Source organism: Eleutherodactylus coqui, chromosome 12 (assembly GCF_035609145.1).
Source record: "Eleutherodactylus coqui strain aEleCoq1 chromosome 12, aEleCoq1.hap1, whole genome shotgun sequence".
Lineage (NCBI taxonomy): Eukaryota > Metazoa > Chordata > Amphibia > Anura > Eleutherodactylidae > Eleutherodactylus > Eleutherodactylus coqui.
In genome coordinates, this window is record NC_089848.1 from 113494999 (window position 1) to 113516088 (window position 21090).

A 21090-nucleotide genomic window follows, 5' to 3' on the forward strand; every position below is an offset into this window, starting at 1 on the left:
CTTCAATCATTCATTGAATGTGGACAGAAAGCCCAGGATTGGGTACATCTAAATGTAAGTCCCACACTGTATAGATATAAGGAAAGGTTTGTTCTCTGTACTGTTATGCTTGATAAAGTCGCCTTTGTTGTGTCACGAAACGCGTTGCATATTGTGCATTGTTTGTATATGTGTATATACACATTTTTTAGGACTTCTTTTTACAATAAATTCAGCAGACTCATACCTGCATCCTGCATCTCAGCTTCAATGGTTCCTCAGAGCGCCTAAGGTAACATTTTCATTTTTCTTGCCACTTTCATCTTGGCCATAGTAAAGAATTTGACAAAGTATCTCATACTATACTTTTGAAAAAAATGACCAAATATGGGATTGACTAGGCAACTGTTAGATTGATTTACAACTGGCTGAGTGATGTCAGAATAGTTCGGACACTGGATTGGAAAAAGTTCAAGGGATTGTCCGAGGATAAAAACTTATTTTAAATGGCTGGACATGCTATAAAATATAGAAAAATTGGTGCTTACCTGCTTCTGCCCCTTGGAAGCAACAGAGTGGCTCTGATGAATCTACCGCTACTAGTGCTGGCCAGAAGCCAGGTGACGGCTGCAGAGTCACCTCCCGTTCTCAGGGCATCAGCACTCAACACCCTGCGCACCATGATGTCAGGGATTCGGAAAAGACTACTTTGGTTACCTGACTTCTGATCAGTGCTGACAGTGGGAGATTCACAGGAGCCGCTCCGCTGCTTACGTGGAGGATAGACGGACTGGTTCTTTTTTAATTTGATAGCATTCCTAAGCATTTCCAAAAACTTTTATTATACTCAGACTCCCTGCCAGTTGTTAAAGGGCTTGTCCAACATATGCCTTGGATAGTTGCTTGCATAGTACAATAAATCTATCTTATAGAAAGGGGTTCTGTCCCTAAAAAAGAAAAATGATCTACTTATCTATTCCTCCCCCACCAGTCTACTTACCAGATCTTCACCTCCCTTATCTTCTCCTGTCTCCTGCAATCCGGGGCCTCACTTCACCTCCAGCTGCCTGATTCTGCTCCTTCCTGTGAGGTTACATACATTAGGTTGGCAGTTTGCCAATGTACGGTATGTCACAGCTCACAGGCCAGCAGGGGGACTGCCTATCTTCTTCAGAGATTGCTCATGCGAGCTGTCTCTGAAATAGATTACAATTCCTTCCTAGGCAGTGAAGCCACAGCACAGGGATGTGACCTTCAATGACCCAGCAGGAAGGAGTTTGTGATAAAGCAGCCTTCATAACAAGCTGGGCCCAGCCTGCAGTGAGCTGACCTGGGGCACTGGAGAAGCTCAACCAGGAGAAGATGTGATAAGGAGACAGATAGGGAAAGAATAGGTAAGTTTAGATAATTTTTCTTTAAATGACAAAACCCCTTTAATACAGCCCTGCTCAACATAGATTAAAATATCCCAAAACTGTAATTAATGTTCAAAGACTGTTTTTCTTAACAGTCAAATGCAGTACTTGCCTGTTCAAAACATTCTGATACAATTCTAATTCCTCTAAGGGCCCCTCCAACTAATAAAACTATCATTGATGAAGCACCACCAGCACAGGATGCTCCCCATATAAGATGTACCATATACGTGGTGAAGAGGTCATGTAGCTATTAGTGTACATACGGGCCACAATGGACCCCATCGCAACCTGCGCCTTTAGCCAGAAGGGGCTTTACCAATGATCTCCAAACCTCTCTGATGATCAACAGAGAAGTATAGAGATACTACATCAAATGATACAAAGTAAAATTGGTCAAGCAAAGCCACATCCTCCAGTTTACTCAGGAAATCAACTGTGTCCCTGATGTACAAGGGTGCAATTGTGGCAAAATGGCGGAGTATGCAAGGTCCAAAAATATTGCAGTGGGACTAAATATGGAACCCCATGCCGAAACTATTGATATCCTTATTCTGCATCAACCTCTTCAGTGTTCCCCTCTCCTGTAAAGATAAATTACAATGCACTTCCATCTGTACCCATTCTATGAAGGCTCTGATTTGACTAGAAACAATCTCTATATAAGATTCTACAATCTAACTGCTGCAGGGAGGTAGAAAATCGCTTTTCAATCTCAAGTCAAGATCTTTCAAGTTGAGCACATCAGACATCAGCCACGTTACCTGCAAAAAAACCCTTTGGGATATATGTACTACCTAATTAATTTCTGAGGAGGAGGAAGGAGAAGCATGGTCCCTCAGTGGTCAGAACTATTATCTTGCTTTACTGGGGTCTTGGATTCAAATGTGACCAAGGACTATATCTGAATGGAGTTTGTATGTTCTCTCTAAGGGATTAGTCACACGGGCGCATCGGCGCCCTTGTTACTGCAGAAAGAAGACGGCTGTACTTCAAGATGGACGTCTCTCTGCAGCGCCTGGAGAAAGAACATGTGACTGGCTTCATTGCCGGTCATGTGTTCTTTCTTCAGTGCTGCGGGGAGTCGCCCATCTTGAAGTACGGCCGTCTTCTTCCTGCAGTAAGGGCTCAGTCACACGGGCGCCGATGCGCCTGTGTGATTGAGTTCTAAGTTTGTGTGTAGAAAGAGAACGACAAAACGTCAGAAAAAAGATCCACGCTCGCAAGTGGAGTGAACTGAGGACAAATTCATGTGCGAGTAATGGTGAGGTATAACACTTACTTGGAAGGAGGGGGGTATGATGTACAAGTGCCCCCTCCTCAAAGTGTCCACCACACGGTATAGAGCTATACTCCAAATTGCATATTGATGGTCCAGATGTTGAAACCAAATGAAACTTTTAATGAGGCAACGCGTTTCGGTGCAAGGTAAAGCACCTTTCTCAAGCCATACATACAAAACCAATACACAATTGGTGTATTGGTTTTGTATGTATGGCTTGAGAAAGGTGCTTTACCTTGCACCGAAACGCGTTGCCTCATTCAAAGTTTCATTTGGTTTCAACATCTGGACCATCAATATGCAATTTGGAGTATAGCTCTATACCGTGTGGTGGACACTCTGAGGAGGGGGCACTTGTACATCATACCCCCCTCCTTCCAAGTAAGTGTTATACCTCACCATTACTCCTACGTGAATTTGTCCTCAGTTCACTCCACTTGCGAGCGCGGATCTTTTTTCTGACGTTTTGTCGTTCTCTTTCTATTTCATCTGGGGGAGTTCTGATTACAGACCCCCCAGTTTGTATCCGCAGCTCTCCTTTCATCAAGAGGATTGGAGTACTGAGGAGAATACGCATTGTGACTGTATCCACACAGCCCAGTCAGTGTGGATTGGATTTACCTGTGGCGCTCTCTACCTTCTTTCCTTGGCTCTAAGTTTGTGTGTGGCTCTTTATAATAATCACCTTTATTTATGGAGGAGGAGACCTTTTATGGCTCTTAGACAGCGCTATAAACCATTTTTATGGGCATTGGTAAAGTTCTAGTTGAGTTCAAACAAATATGGACTGAATCTAACTTTCTGCCAAAATTAGTCAAACTAAACTTTTCAAATGTTCGCGCAACACTAGTTGAACGTAAGGTGTTTTTAATTGCATTGGATTATTGGCTGTTTATAGGTGTTTTATCCCTGAGGCAGGAGGATTGGATATGTATGAAAGGAAATATTTTGATTAATTTGTAGGCTTTTTCCACATTGGAATTCCATATGCAGCTTTTGCCTATTAACCCTTTCCAATCCACTGTCTGACCTCTGAAGACATTATGATTTAAGGCTGTACAGCTTTGATGTTGGAAGACGTTCGTCGGGGTTCTCTTACTGTACAATGGCAGCCTCTCTGCTGTCAGAGCCTACCCAACATGTCACCTCATGCAGTACTGGCTTTAGCCAGCAGATAGCGCCATTGTACAATGGCAGAAAAAGATTAAGCCCCCCTAGGAAAACCAGGATACAAACTGGATTGAAAAGGGTTAACAGAGTAAAATCCCCATTTAGATCCGTGCTGAAATCCACAGCAGAAAGTCACGGGTTTTGACTTAGTTTTTTAGAGGCGGAATTTGCCATGGAAAATTCCATGGCAGAATCTACCATGTGAACATGCTCTCACACGAAGCAGTAGATTGTATCCAGCTATGGGACAGGAATTATCTTCTCAGATGACTGATACAGACATATATTGTATAAGGGGATGTCCAGGCAGTGGATTTTTGCTGTGGAAGTTTTCCCGATTCCGTGCCACATTCCACATCAAATCTGCATCCCATTGCCTTCAATAGAAATCCACCCTATAATATATACTGTACAGTACTGATTTTTTTCCAAATGCATGTGGGAAACAAAGAAGTGGTGTATTACGTCTCAACATAAACTCTACATTGTGTCCGTGGGAAATCTGCGCTGGAAATTTTGCAAAAGGATTTGCTTATTGAAAAAGGGCTACATCTACTGGCGGATCTGTGGCATTACACCTGCACAGGTGCGACAGAGGGCTGCACTTCAGCTGTTGATTTCTGGTTTTTAGAGGTGGAAACCACATGGAAAAATACACATAAGGTTGTACTGTCCTAAACCTGTCCTACCTGCCTAATCAAAGCCTTCCATGTCAGGAATAATAGATTGTAGGACAGGTGAATACAACCTGAAATACTGTCTCTTCCAGCAGTATAGGCATCAGCTCATGACATTATTGTCCTTCCCGGTCTCCAGAAGGGGGACAATAAGAATTTCACCATCACTCAGTACTATGAGGAAATAGAAGCACAATAAAAGAAGGGAGCGAGCGGACAGAGGACATTCCCTCTAAGAGAAGCCAAGATGATGAGCTGGAAGCTGTCCCTGCTGTTCTTCTCTGCGGTCACATTACACGGCTGTCTCTCTGATGCTGCAGAGCCTGAGGTCCAAGATGGAATCTCTACAAGAGACATCACCAATCTCTACAACCAGAGGCAAGGGGTCACATACTTATATAAACCCTTCAATGATCTCCCCTCTATTCCAGTAAAGGTAAATCACAAAGCATGGGATCGTACCCAGAATGCATTTCATGCAAAAGTTATAATGTATATTAGATAACTGCATATAGAAGCTTTATTTATGCTCCATTCACATTCAAAGCAAATCTTCTGCTGTTTGCTGCTGGGAAGTCATGAGAAAGCTGAACTCTGGGTGCAGAATTACTGTATTACCCGAGCTCTGAAAATGTACTCCTATCTGGTAACAGGATACCTGAAGAAGTGTGAATACAGCTCTGAATGTGACTGGAGTAGAAGACGCAAAATTAATTACTAGAGATAATAATTTATAAGGTTCGGTGACATTTTTTTTCTACTTTCGCAATAACTGAATTGTTGTCCTATGAAAGCTACAGAAGAAACCGTAAATGCATAATAAATAATGTGTGAAGACTATAATACATTGTAATTGGAAGCTCTTGAGGCTTCGGTGTTCTCTTCACCAGGTAAAGTGCATGACTAACAAAGTATATCGATGTGGAGCCGATAATTTATATGTTTATCCGTCTCCTAATGACAGGGAGGTGAAAACAAAAGAGTCTACATCATTAAAGAGACGGCATGCCTGAAATCTGAGAATCGTGATTTATCTCAATGTGATTTCAAGCCAGACGGAGTAAGTACCGTATATACCGGCGTATAAGGCGACGGGGCATATAAGACGACCCCCCAACTGTCACCTTATACGCCGGTATACAGTGGAGAAAAAAAAAAATTTATTACTCACCTCCCACGGCGTTCTGTCGCGCTCCGGCAGGATGTCGCTCGCTCCGGCAGGCTGTCGCTGGCTCCTCGTCCCCGCCGCAGCATAGCTTTCTGAATGCGGGGCTTGAAATCCCCGCTTCCAGAAAGCTAATACACACGCCGGCAGCCATGACATCATTGAATGGGTGTGATTGCTAACACGTGCGCCTTCAGCCAATCACAGCCATTCAATGATGTCATTGAATAGTGTGATTGGCTGAAGCCCCGTGTGCTTTAGCCAATCACAGCCATTCAATGCTGTCATGGCTGCCGGCGTGTGTATTAGCTTTCTGGAAGCGGGGATTTCAAGCCCCGCATTCAGAAAGCTATGCTGCGGCGGGGACGAGGAGCCAGCGACAGCCTGCCGGAGCGAGCGACATCCTGCCAGAGCGCGACAGAACGCCGTGGGAGGTGAGTAATAAAATTTTTTTTTTTTACACTTTTTTTTTTTTGTATTACCGGCGCATAAGACGACCCCCGACTGCAGAGCAGATTTTTCGGAGTTCAAAAGTCGTCTTATACGCCGGTATATACGGTACCCGACACACTGCAGCAAATGTGCATCATAAATACAAGAAGCACTGGTAATCACAAATAGAGTTGTGTAGTGGCCTGAAGTTGTCACTATATAAGTATTGTAAATTGTTTTGCAAGATTGTTACTTTGTAATACAGTTATGTTCACTTCAAGGATGTTACTAAAATGGAGTTGGTGATTGCAGAACCATCAAGTTGAAACCAAAGGGCTAGAATGTAACCAATGACTGTGCCTTCTTAGGTTCCCGTCTACCCCTGAGACCTATGCTCATTGCAGGATACAGAATCCATGAGAATACCCACCCAGTTCAGGAGAGAGTAGTTGATGAGTTACAGTTAGTTGGCCAAGGATAGCTGTAGTCAGAAGAACAGACAGCTGGTTGATGGACAGCTACCTACAGCTTCATCTATAAGTCTGAGGAAGAAAAGGGAAAAGTGCCAGATATGACACTTATGGATTCCCAGAGGGGTCAAAGTCTAAAGATTAAACTATCCTGTCTAACATGTAGACGATGGAGGGAATCTGACCACCTAAGATGTTTATGGGAAGTTCATATGGTTTCCTTTATGAATTGATTTATCACACTACGATGAGGATCCATCACTTATTTCCCATTACAATGAGATTGCCACATTTATGATGTACTGTTTTTGGCCTTTGGTTCGACGCATTTCACTACCAAGATGGCAGTTCATCGGGAACTTTTGACCTACATAAGAAGAAGGGGATAGTAGATATTATCCCTCAAAAGTGTAGTTAGACCCAGTTTGGCTTATGTTATGTCTGAGCACTAAAGTACTAGGTAACCAAAAGGTCAGGGCTGTCGTGCAGAGGGGCGCTGGTGTCTGTTACTGGTCGATATCTCAGTGGGTGTGTTACTGAACCAGTTTTGCGCACCTCATTCACAAAATCCTTAGACTGAACAATTATAATAGTTCTTACTTCATCCGAACAGTATTGCTTTGGCATGAGTTCAGTCTATAAAGCTTGTCTCAATACTGAACAGGCGTTACGAATTAGTAGTTCAAGCCAGAGTCTCTGTCCGAGGAGATATCTACTAGGCTCAAGGTACGATCTCTTTTCACAGGAGTCCTAGTTCCTCCTGTATAGGTAAGTTGTCTAAGCTCCTTAACTTCCAACCTGAGATTTCTAGCTTCAATAGCTAATAGAGATCCCTGCCTAATGGTTTCTAAATGAATACAGAGCACCAGAAGTTTTGATTGTCCCCCAGACTAGCCTGACTGAAAGCGCCATGCCTACTGGATACCAAGTAGATACAAAAATAATAAATGATAGAACAAAGCATGTAGCCCTGATGGTGTAGTACAGACATCACTATAATACAGCATAAAAAAGTATTTAATATGATACCGCCCCTATGTACAAGAATATAATTACTATAATACTGTCCCGTATGTACCAGAATATAACTACTGTAATACTGCCCCCCGCGTACAAGAATAAAAGTAATATAATACTGCCCCCTATGTACAAGAATATAACTACTATAATACTGCCTCTATGTACAAGAATATAACTACTATAATACTGTCACTATGTACAACAATAAAAGTAATATAATACTGCCCCCTATGTACAAGAATATAACTACTATAATACTGCCCCCTATGTACAAGAATTTAACTACTATAACACTGCCCCCTATGTACAAGAATATAACTACTATAATACCTCCCCCTATCTACAAGAATATAACTGCTACACACTACCCTCTATGTACAAGTATACAACTACTATAATACTGCCCCCTATGTACAAGAATATAACTACTATAATACTGCCCCCTATGTACAGGAATATAGCTACTATAATACTGCCCCCTATGTACAAGAATGTAGCTACTATAATACTGCTCCAATGTACAAGAATATAACTACTATAATACTGCTCCTATGTACAAGAATATAACAACTATAATACTGCCCCCTATGTACAAGAATATAACTACTATTATACTGCCCCCTATGTACAAGAATATAACTACTATTATACTGCCCCCTATGTACAAGAATATAACTACCATATTTCTGCCCACTATGGACTATTCTCTTTCCTAGAGGAGAGCACCTAGAAGGTGAAGAGGAGACTTATAAGGCCTTGCATGCTCCTCTGGCTAATATGCAAATAAGGAAGATGGAATATTACCTTTGCAATGCACCTATGGGATGGCAGCATTCCTGTAAATCAATGTCCGACCCTTTATACAGGTCGTAAAAACTACTATAATACTGCCTCCTGAGTACAAGAATATAGCTACTATAATACTGCCCCCTATTTACAAGAATATAGCTACTATAATACTGCCTCCTATGTACCAGAATATAACTACTATAATACTGCCCCCTATGTACAAGAATATAACTACTATAATACTGCCTCCTATGTACAAGAATATAACTACTATAATACTGCCCCCTATGTACAAGAATATAACTACTATAATACTGCTCCAATATACAAGAATATAACTACTATAATACTGCCCCTATGTACAAGAATATAACTACTATAATACTGCCCCTATGTACAAGAATATAACTGCAATAATATTGCCCCCTGTATACAAGAATATAACTACTATAATACTGCCCTCTATGTACAAGAATAGAACTACTATAATACTGCCCCCTATGTACAAGAATATAACTACTATAATACTGACCCCATGTACAAGAATATAACTACTATAATACCGCCTCCTATGTACAAGAATATAACTACTATAATACTGCCCCTATGTACAAGAATATAACTACTATAATACTGCCCCCCATGTATAAGAATATAACTACTATAATACTGCCCCCTATGTACAAGGATATAACTACTATAAGACTGCTCCCTATGTATAAGGATATAGCTACTATAATACTGCCTCCTATGTAAAAGAATATAACTACTATAAGACTGCTCCCTATGTACAAGGATATAACTACTAAAATACTGCCTCCTATGTAAAAGAATATAACAACTATAATACTGCCCCCTATGTACAAGAATATAACTACTATAATACTGCTCCTATGTATAAGAATATAACTGCTATAATACTGCCCCCTATGTACAAGAATATAACTACTATAATACTGCCCCCTATGTACAAGAATATAACTACTACAATACTGTTCCTATGTACAAGAATATAGCTACTATAATACTGCCTCCTATGTACAAGAATATAACAACTATAATACTGCCCCTATGTACAAGAATATAACTGCTATAATACTGCCCCCTCTGTACAAGAATATAACTACTATAATACTGCCCCCTATGTACAAGAATTTAACTACTATAACACTGCCCCCTATGTACAATAATATAACTACTATAAGACCTCCCCCTATCTACAAGAATATAACTGCTACACACTACCCTCTATGTACAAGTATACAACTACTATAATACTGCCCCCTATGTACAAGAATATAACTACTATAATACTGCCCCCTATGTACAGGAATATAGCTACTATAATACTGCCCCCTATGTACAAGAATGTAGCTACTATAATACTGCTCCTATGTACAAGAATATAACTACTATAATACTGCTCCTATGTACAAGAATATAACAACTATAATACTGCCCCCTATGTACAAGAATATAACTACTATAATACTGCCCCCTATGTACAAGAATATAAGTACTATAATACTGCTCCTATATACAAGAATATAACTACTATAATACTGCCCCTATGTACAAGAATATAACTACTATAATACTGCCCCTATGTACAAGAATATAACTGCAATAATATTGCCCCCTGTATACAAGAATATACCTACTATAATACTGCCCCCTATGTACAAGAATATAACTACTATAATACTGCCTCCTATGTACAAGAATATAACTACTATAATACTGGCCCCTATGTACAAGAATATAACTACTATAATACTGGCCCCTATGTACAAGAATATAACTACTATAATACGGCCCCCATGTGCAAGAATATAACTACTATAATACTGCCCCCTATGTACAAGAATATAACTACTATAATACTGCCCCCCATGTATAAGAATATAACTACTATAATACTGCCCCCTATGTACAAGAATATAACTACTATAATACTGCCCCCCATGTATAAGAATATAACTACTATAATACTGCTCCCTATGTATAAGGATATAGCTACTATAATACTGCCTCCTATGTAGAAGAATATAACTACTATAAGGCCTTAGTCACACGGGCGTTTTTTCACGCGATTTGCGCATCGCATGACGGATGCGCATGCGCAAATCGCGTGACCGGCGCCGAAAAATCGGCCCCAAAATCGCCCGAAAATCTGCTCCTAGCCGCGTTTCATTAGAAACGGGCCGGAGCTGTCCAGCGCATTGCATTCAATGGAGACGGCAATACAGCGGCTCCATTGAATGTAAGCGCTGCGGGCGAGTGTGGGATGAATTGTCGGGAAGGGGTTAAATATATAACCCCTTTCCTGCAATGCATCCTGAAAAGTGAAAAAAAAAAAAAAAAATGTATGTACTTACCTGCTCCCGGCAGCTGGAGATCCCGGCGGCCGGCCTGCAGTGGGTGTGAAGGGGGTGTGACTCAGGCTTGCCCCTGATTGGCTCAGCGCTGAGCCAATCAGAAGCAAGTCTCAGTCACACCCATTCATGAATTCATGAATGGGTGTGACTGAGATCAGCCTCTGAGCCAATCAGGGGCAAGCCTGAGTCACACCCCCTTCACACCCACTGCAGGACCGCTGCGGGGATCTCAGGCTGCCGGGAGCAGGTGAGTACATCCTTTTTTTTTATTTTTTCACTTTTCAGGATGCATTGCAGGAAAGGGGTTATATATTTAACCCCTTCCCGACAATTAACCCCGCGCACGCCGGCAGCCCATTGCTTTCAATGGAGCGGCTGTATTGCCGCTCCATTGAATTCAATGGGCAAACATCGTTCTTCTGTGCCACAGCTGTTCCAGCTGTGGCAGAGAAGAATGATTTGTCTTCTATATGTTCTCATTGGGGTCGGCGCTGCTGCCGCCGGCCCCATTGAGCGCATATAGAGAAGAGAACAGGAATCGCAGATCGCAGATAGGTGCGATCTGCGATTTCTGTTCTCTAATTTATCGGACGAGCGCATAAAAAGCGCTCATGTGTCCGATGCCATTGCAAAGCAATGGTTTTAAAAAATCGCCGGACGCATGCGCATGCGCAAATCGCGGCAATAAACGTCCGTGTGACTGAGCCCTAAGACTGCTCCCTATGTACAAGGATATAACTACTAAAATACTGCCTCCTATGTAAAAGAATATAACAACTATAATACTGCCCCCTATGTACAAGAATATAACTACTATAATACTGCTCCTATGTATAAGAATATAACTGCTATAATACTGCCCCCTATGTACAAGAATATAACTACTATAATACTGCCCCCATGTACAATAATATAACTACTATAATACTGCCCCCTATGTACAAGAATATAACTACCATAATACTGCTCCTATGTACAAGAATATAGCTACTATAATACTGCCTCCTATGTAAAAGAATATAACAACTATAATACAGCCCGCTATGTACAAGAATATAACAACTATATTACAGCCCGCTATGTACAAGAATATAACTACTATAATACTGCTCCTATGTACAAGAATATAACTACTATAATACTGCCCCCTATGTACAAGAATATAACTACTATAATACTGCTCCAATGTACAAGAATATAGCTACTATAATACTGCCCCCTATTTACAAGAATATAGCTACTATAATACTGCCTCCTATGTACCAGAATATAACTACTATAATACTGCCCCCTATGTACAAGAATATAACTACTATAATACTGCCTCCTATGTACAGGAATATAACTACTATAATACTGCCCCCTATGTACAAGAATATAACTACTATAATACTGCTCCTATATACAAGAATATAACTACTATAATACTGCCCCTATGTACAAGAATATAACTACTATAATACTGCCCTCTATGTACAAGAATATAACTACTATAATACTGACCCCATGTACAAGAATATAACTACTATAATACCGCCTCCTATGTACAAGAATATAACTACTATAATACTGCCCCCTATGTGCAAGAATATAACTACTATAATACTGCCCCCCATGTATAAGAATATAACTACTATAATACTGCCCCCTATGTACAAGGATATAACTACTATAAGACTGCTCCCTATGTATAAGGATATAGCTACTATAATACTGCCTCCTATGTAAAAGAATATAACTACTATAAGACTGCTCCCTATGTACAAAGATATAACTACTAAAATACTGCCTCCTATGTAAAAGAATATAACAACTATAATACTGCCCCCTATGTACAAGAATATAACTACTATAATACTGCTCCTATGTATAAGAATATAACTGCTATAATACTGCCCCCTATGTACAAGAATATAACTACTATAATACTGCCCCCATGTACAAGAATATAACTACTATAATACTGCCCCCTATGTACAAGAATATAACTACTATAATACTGCTCCTATGTACAAGAATATAGCTACTATAATACTGCCCCCTATTTACAAGAATATAGCTACTATAATACTGCCTCCTATGTACCAGAATATAACTACTATAATACTGCCCCCTATGTACAAGAATATAACTACTATAATACTGCCTCCTATGTACAGGAATATAACTACTATAATACTGCCCCCTATGTACAAGAATATAACTACTATAATACTGCTCCTATATACAAGAATATAACTACTATAATACTGCCCCTATGTACAAGAATATAACTACTATAATACTGCCCCTATGTACACGAATATAACTGCAATAATATTGCCCCCTGTATACAAGAATATAACTACTATAATACTGCCCTCTATGTACAAGAATATAACTACTATAATACTGACCCCATGTACAAGAATATAACTACTATAATACCGCCTCCTATGTACAAGAATATAACTACTATAATACTGCCCCCTATGTGCAAGAATATAACTACTATAATACTGCCCCCCATGTATAAGAATATAACTACTATAATACTGCCCCCTATGTACAAGGATATAACTACTATAAGACTGCTCCCTATGTATAAGGATATAGCTACTATAATACTGCCTCCTATGTAAAAGAATATAACTACTATAAGACTGCTCCCTATGTACAAAGATATAACTACTAAAATACTGCCTCCTATGTAAAAGAATATAACTGCTATAATACTGCCCCCTATGTACAAGAATATAACTACTATAATACTGCTCCTATGTATAAGAATATAACTGCTATAATACTGCCCCCTATGTACAAGAATATAACTACTATAATACTGCCCCTATGTACAAGAATATAACTACTATAATACTGCCCCCTATGTACAAGAATATAACTACTATAATACTGCTCCTATGTACAAGAATATAGCTACTATAATACTGCCTCCTATGTACAAGAATATAACAACTATAATACTGCCCCTATGTACAAGAATATAACTGCTATAATACTGCCTCCTATGTATAAGAATATAACTGCTATAATACTGCCCCTATATACAAGAATACAACTACTATAATACTGCCCCCTATATACAAGAATATAACTACTATAATACTGCCCCCTATGTACAAGAATATAACTACTATAATACTGCTCCTATGTACAAGAATATAGCTACTATAATACTGCCTCCTATGTACAAGAATATAACAACTATAATACTGCCCCTATGTACAAGAATATAACTGCTATAATACTGCCTCCTATGTATAAGAATATAACTGCTATAATACTGCCCCTATATACAAGAATACAACTACTATAATACTGCCCCCTATATACAAGAATATGACTACTATAATACTGCCCCCTATGTACAAGAATATAACTACTATAATACTGCCTCCTATGTACAAGAATATAACTGCTATAATACTGCCCCCTATGTACAAGAATATAACTACTATAATACCTCCCCCTATCTACAAGAATATAACTACTATAATACTGCCCCCTATGTACAAGAATATAACTACTATAATACTGCCCCCCTATGTACAAGAATATAACTACTATAATACTGCCTCCTATGTACAAGAATATAACTACTATAATACTGCCCCCTATGTACAAGAATATAACTGCAATAATATTGCCCCCTGTATACAAGAATATAACTACTATAATACTGCCCCTTATGTACAAGAATATAACTACTATAATACTGCCCCCTATGTACAAGAATATAACTACTATAATACTGCCCCCTATGTACAAGAATATAACTACTATAATACTGCCCCCTATGTACAAGAATATAACTACTATAATACTGCCCCTATGTACAAGAATATAACTGCAATAATATTGCCCCCTGTATACAAGAATTTAACTACTATAATACTGCCGCCTATCTACAAGAATATAACAACTATAATACTGCTCCCTATGTAGAAGAATATAATTACTATAATACTGCCGCCTATGTACAAGAATATAACTACTATAATACTGCCCCCTATGTACAAGAATATAACTACAATGATACTGCCCCTATGTAGAAGAATATAATTACTATAATACTGCTCCCTATGTAGAAGAATATAATTACTATAATACTGCCGCCTATCTACAAGAATATTACTGCTATAATACTGCCCTCTATGTATAAGAATATAACTACTATAATACTGCCCCCTATGTACAAGAATATAACTACTATAATACTGCCCCTATGTACAAGAATATAACTACTATAATACTACCCCTATGTACAAGAATATAACTACTATAATACTGCCCCCTATCTACAAGAATATAACAACCTAAATACTGCCCCCTATGTACAAGAATATAACAACTATAATACTGCTCCCTATGTAGAAGAATATAATTACTATAATACTGCTGCCTATCTACAAGAATATTACTGCTATAATACTGCCCTCTATGTATAAGAATATAACTACTATAATACTGCCCCCTATGTACAAGAATATAACTACTATAATACTGCCCCTATGTACAAGAATATAACTACTATAATACTACCCCTATGTACAAGAATATAACTACTATAATACTGCCCCCTATCTACAAGAATATAACAACTATAATACTGCTCCCTATGTAGAAGAATATAATTACTATAATACTGCTCCTATGTACAAGAATATAACTACTATAATACTGCCCCCTATGTACAAGAATATAACTACTATAATACTGCCGCCTATCTACAAGAATATTACTGCTATAATACTGCCCTCTATGTATAAGAATATAACTACTATAATACTGCCCCCTATGTACAAGAATATAACTACTATAATACTGCCCGCTATGTACAAGAATATAACTACCATTATACTGCCCCTTATGTACAAGAATATAACTACTATAATACTTGCTCTTCTATATACAATAATATAACTAATATAATACTGCCCCCTATGTACAGAATAATGTACAAGCTAAGATATTGCTATTCATGAATGAATAGCTAAGGGCTATCTGTCATTGGCTGAGCGCTCAGCCAATAGCTAAGCACTAGCTGCTATTGGCTGAGCCCTCAGCGAATCAGCACAGCACTTTCAGGAGGCGAGGATTTTTAAATCCCCGGCTGCTGAGAGAGCTTAACAGCAGTGCAGGGGAGCCAGCTGGAGGATGTGTCTGAGCGGCAGAGAGGTGAGTAATTTTATTTTATTTTTACCACTTATTGATGATTATCGGGGAATGGATTTTATTTCAAGCCCTTCCCCGATAATCATACTGCGGGGCTTACCAGAAAGCAATGGGATGAAGGAAACTCCTGCCACAGCCGTGGCAGAAGTCTGCGGCATTCTCCCTATGTTTTCAATGGGGCTAGCGCTGCTGCCGCTGGTCCCATTGAAAGCACTAGCGATATGCCGGTTCTTTTCTGGCGTCTTTCTTGCGCTGCGAGGCGAGAGTTTTCCCGTGCTCTCGCAGCGCAAGAAAGAAAATATCGCCAGTGGGTGTCCACCCTTAGGGTGTGAATATTTATGCAAACATATTATTATTATTTTTTTCTATTAATATTTCCACCCTAAAAGATTTCAGTTTGTTTTGCAATGGAATTGTCCAGATATCGGGTCACACTGAGGGGGACATAAATCTGAAATAATTCATCTTTGTTGGATTTTATAATATGACAAAAACATTGCATTTTAACAGGGGTGTGTAGACTTTTTATATCTACTGTACATGTGGAGTCAGGCTACGAGACAATTATCGGTTTCTCATTCCACCAGATGCTGATTTGTGTATCTGGTTTTTGCAGGATGTGGAGATTTGTACTTGGGATGTGGATCATGGGGCCTCTGATGGCATAATGTGCCTCAGCGTGAGCAAGGTAAGACAACCACAGAGACTCCTTTACCTCCTGTATTGTGGAACATTTCTACTCTTTGGGTGGAGATTAGAGATGAGCGAACCTACTCGTTTCGAGTAATTACTCGATCGAGCACCGCGATTTTCAAGTACTTCACTACTCGGGTGAAAAGATTTGGGGGGCGCCGGGGGGGTGGGGGGAGGCGTGGCGGAGCGTGGGGGGGGGTAGCAGCGGGGAACAGGGGGGAGCCCTCTCCCTCTCCCCCCCCACTCCCCGCTGCAACCCCCCACTCACCCACGGCGCCCCCCGAATCTTTTCGCCCGAGTACGGAAGTACTCGAAAATCGCGGCGCTCGGGCGAAAAAGGGGCGTGGCCGAGTAGGTTTGCTCATCTCTAGTGGAGATGTATACAATGTATCAGCTACTGGGATGTATCAACACTACTGAGAGGCTCTTCCCTTTTGTAGGACAACCCCCCCCTCATTGTTTATAATGCTCATGTTGGTGAAGCCTTTAAGATGGGTTCTCTAGTTACTTCCTGACAACCCTGTGATTACTGTTGATAGGGGCTAAAAGAATTAATATATGTTGCTTAGTAATCCATTTGAATCAATAAGGCTGAATACTGCAATATTTTATGTGTAACAGGACTCATGACTGTTCTGAGGAACAAACCTGTGGTTTCCTGTCTTAAGGTCTACGCCTGACCTGAATGGAATCAGGAAGGTCACCAGAGCAGATGTTCCTTAGTCTGTCAAGAAATGGCTTAACCACAGAGAGTTATCGGTTCTTTAAAAAGAATATGCTTGTCTAAGTCATATATCACAAGTCTAAGTCAAATGTGAAATCACGAGTTTTTCCCTGTTTAACCACAAGTCGCATCCCTGCGAGAGCGACTGGCTATAAAAACCAAGACAATGCAAATAATAAACAGAGTTCATTGCTTCAACCATATACTGTGTATGGCTCAATGCTTTGGCTCCAGGAGCGCTCCTACCTAGGTCAATTTGGAAACGGACAACATCACTGACCAGTCTGTTTGAGCAGGCTAACCCCCGACACTGTTGATCCCCAAGATGTGTCTTCATGAATTCTCAGGTGGCCCTTATCCATCTTGTTGCCTTCATCTTTTCTCCTGATCACCAGGAACATATCTAGAGGGGGTGCAAAAGTTGCAATAACACAGTTTGTATTGCGTCCCAGGAGCTTAGGATTACTCTTCTGCTTATCGCAATCACCAGGTCTGGAAAAACCTTTTCCTACCAGTTAGAGGTGTTACTTGAAGCTTCTGGGCCCCAATGCAAAATCTGTAACAGGGCCCCAAATTATAATGCTTTATTCATAGTACTGGGCTCACTATATGGAGAAGAGACCTTATGGGCCCCCTAAGGCTCCTATGCCCGGGTGCAACCTGCATCCCCTATAGTTGCAGCCCTGCTGTCAGCATAAGGTCTAACAAAGGTCTTTAGAGCTGTCCAGTATAAGTCCCTGTTATACCGCAGGTCTGCCTTAACATATGCTTACGCATTTATATAGACATATTACAGTACAGCTCCCAATACAGCTTTTGTCACAGCACTCCTAGCTGGTTCTGCATGATAGGCTCACACGAGGGCATTGTCAATGCACATCTCATGCAGTTTTCGCACGTGTAACACACAATGCCTATGGCCCATTGACTTTTATTGGGCCACTCACACCTGTGTTTTTCTTTTTTTTTCTTTTTGCATGCGTATTATTCACGCTAAAAAATTGCGCAATGCACTTTCTTAGCGCGTATTACACACGGATATGTGCCAGTGTATGGGGACTGGGGACAGTGTATGGGGATTGGTGGCATACAGCAAGTACGCATGCTGGCACACACGTTCGTCTATACTCGACCATACCACTGGCCTCCGATGGTTATGTTCATGAAAACTAGGAATTTGTATTGCCTTTTTACTAATATATAATCCAGCTGTCTGGTGAAGAGGTTTGTGGCCCTTAAAATGTCTTAAAGGGGTTGTCTCGCGGCAGCAAGGGGGGTTATACACTTCTGTATGGCCATATTAATGCACTTTGTAATATACATCGTGCATTAAATATGAGCCATACAGAAGTTATTCACTTACCTGCTCCGTTGCTAGCGTCCCCGTCGCCATGGTTCCGTCTAATTTCGGTGTCTTCTTGACTTTTTAGACGCGCTTGCGCAGATCCGTCTTCTCCCTTCTTCTCCCTTCGGCTCCGCTCGGCAGCATCGGCATTTTGGCTCCGCCCCCTTGTACGCATCATCACGGAGCTCCGCCCCCGTCACATGCCGATTCCAGCCAATCAGGAGGCTGGAACAGGCACACATCATGGGGCGGAGCTACGCAATGATGCGTACAAGGGGGCGGAGCCAAAATGCCGATGCTGCCGAGTGGAGCCGAAGGGAGAAGAAGGGAGAAGACGGATCTGCGCAAGCGCGTCTAAAAAGGCAAGAAGACACCGAAATTAGACGGAACCATGGCGACGGGGACGCTAGCAACGGAGCAGGTAAGTGAATAACTTCTGTATGGCTCATATTTAATGCACGATGTATATTACAAAGTGCATTAATATGGCCATACAGAAGTGTATAACCCCACTTGATTTCGCGAGACAACCCCTTTAACTGCTCATTTTGAACAAAGTGTACTTCTAAAGGATAAAGTCCATTAAAATGACTTCCTTCTACAGATGACGCATGCCGACATTTCACACCAGAGCCTTAGTTCTGTTTCACCTCTATAATGTATCATGGTCAGCCAGTGTACTACGCTGGCAGCAGCTTATCATCTGCTGATTTGTTTTAAATGTATTTTTCCATTGGACTCTGTCCCATCCTTGAGTTCCACAAATTATAGTCACTCTGCCCCCCTTTTCCACTTCTATTGCCTCTTAAAGGCTCTAGTCTGCTCTAAAGGCTGATTTAGACACAACGAGAATTGCTCAAAAGAATCTTTTGAGCGATTCTCGTCCTGTCTAAATGCAGGGACATTGTGCAGTTTTCGTGCATGAGTCGTTGGTCGCTGAATTCTAGCTTGCTAGAATTGAGCAATCAGCTGTTATCAGTGGAGCAGGCTGTTATCGGCTGGCTGCGCTGATAAGATTCTCTGTGTCTATGTCCTGTTGTGAGTTCACAGTGGGCCACGGGCTGTAAGCACAGAGAACACTACAGCTGTTTGCTTATGCAAAACAGCTGTAGTGTTCGGTGAGAGATAACGGCGGTGTCCCGCTGCACCTGCATAGCTGTATAGTAGCTAATAAGCTACTGTAGAGCATGCGAAGATGATCGCTCAAAACTGTCACACAAACTGTCGTTTGAGCAACTTTTGAGTGATCATCTGTCAGTGTAAATGGGGTATAACAGTATAGATGAGATCTATTGTTCCTCAGGTGGATGCTTCTTCCTGGCTCAATTCTGCTCCACCAGTATAGATGAGATATGGCTTAAATTCCTCAGGACGTTTGAATCTTACTAGTAACTTTTCTGTATTGATTCTCTACAATGAACATTTTTACTTATTTTTTTCAGGAAGAACGTTTCAACAGGAACATTAGAAAACGGTGTGACGATGAGTGCTTCAAAAGAGCAATACATGTTTATATTATACTGAAACTATTTGGTGTGTTACCCTGAAGCTTCTTGGTTTCTGGTCTCTGGGTACCAGAGTTGGCGAAGTAGCAAAGCTCACACTGAAAATTTCTGTCCGCTACAGTCCTGCAAATATGGTTTAATAATTAAATCAGCCTGAAATTCACAACTGAGATCTGCAAATTAAAATATAATGTTCACATCAAACCTTAGGGCGCCCACTAGAGATGAGCGAACACCAAAATGTTCGGGTGTTCGTTATTCGTAACGAACTTCCCGTGATGCTCGAGGGTTCGTTTCGAACAACGAACCCCATTGAAGTCAATGGGCGACCAGAACATTTTTGTATTTCGCCGATGCTCGCTAAGGTTTTCATGTGTGAAAATCTGGGCAATTCAGGAAAGTGATGGGAATGACACAGTGACGGATAGGGCAGGCGAGGGGCTACATGTTGGGCTGCATCTCAAGTTCCCAGGTCCCACTATTAAGCCACAATACCGGCAAGAGTGGGCCCCCCCCCCTCCCAACAACTTTTACTTCTGAAAAGCCCTCATTAGCATGGCATACCTTTGCTAAGCACCACACTACCTCCAACAAAGCACAATCACTGCCTGCATGACACTCCACTGACACTTCTCCTGGGTTACATGCTGCCCAACCGCCCCCCCTCCCCTCCACAGCGCACACCAAAGTGTCCCTGCGCAGCCTTCAGCTGCCCTCATGCCACACCACGCTCATGTCTATTTAGAATTGCGTCTGCCATGACGAGGGACCGCAGGCACACACTGCAGAGGTTGGCACGGCTAGGCAGCGACCCTCTTTAAAAGTGGCGGAGCGATAGCCCACAATGCTGTACAGAAGCAATGATAAATAG

The 21090-nt window shown here is 40.9% G+C and overlaps 1 protein-coding gene across 2 annotated transcripts; it reads left to right on the forward strand.

Annotated features, from left to right (window-relative positions):
* The first annotated feature begins 4475 nt into the window (after positions 1-4475).
* LOC136586444 (cathelicidin-related peptide Oh-Cath-like) lies at positions 4476-20422 on the forward strand. Of its 2 annotated transcripts, XM_066584529.1 has the most exons (4): positions 4490-4959; positions 5488-5583; positions 16569-16640; positions 20157-20422. In XM_066584529.1, exons 1-4 carry the CDS (start codon positions 4771-4773, stop codon positions 20259-20261), a joined length of 462 nt encoding a protein of 153 aa, XP_066440626.1. In that variant the 5' UTR covers positions 4490-4770; the 3' UTR covers positions 20262-20422. The 2 variants fall into 2 exon arrangements, with proteins under 2 accessions (XP_066440627.1, XP_066440626.1); XM_066584530.1 differs by lacking the exon at positions 16569-16640 and having other exon boundaries at positions 4476-4959.
* The last annotated feature ends 668 nt before the right edge of the window (positions 20423-21090 follow it).

Bases quoted from the DNA above. Each gene is read 5' to 3' on its own strand.
- LOC136586444 (XM_066584529.1), top strand. From the start codon at position 4,771: ATGATGAGCTGGAAGCTGTCCCTGCTGTTCTTCTCTGCGGTCACATTA. The intron at 4,960-5,487 runs GTAAATCACAAA...TCCTAATGACAG, and splicing joins TCCCCTCTATTCCAGTAAAG to GGAGGTGAAAACAAAAGAGT. The intron at 16,641-20,156 runs GTAAGACAACCA...TATTTTTTTCAG, and splicing joins TGTGCCTCAGCGTGAGCAAG to GAAGAACGTTTCAACAGGAA.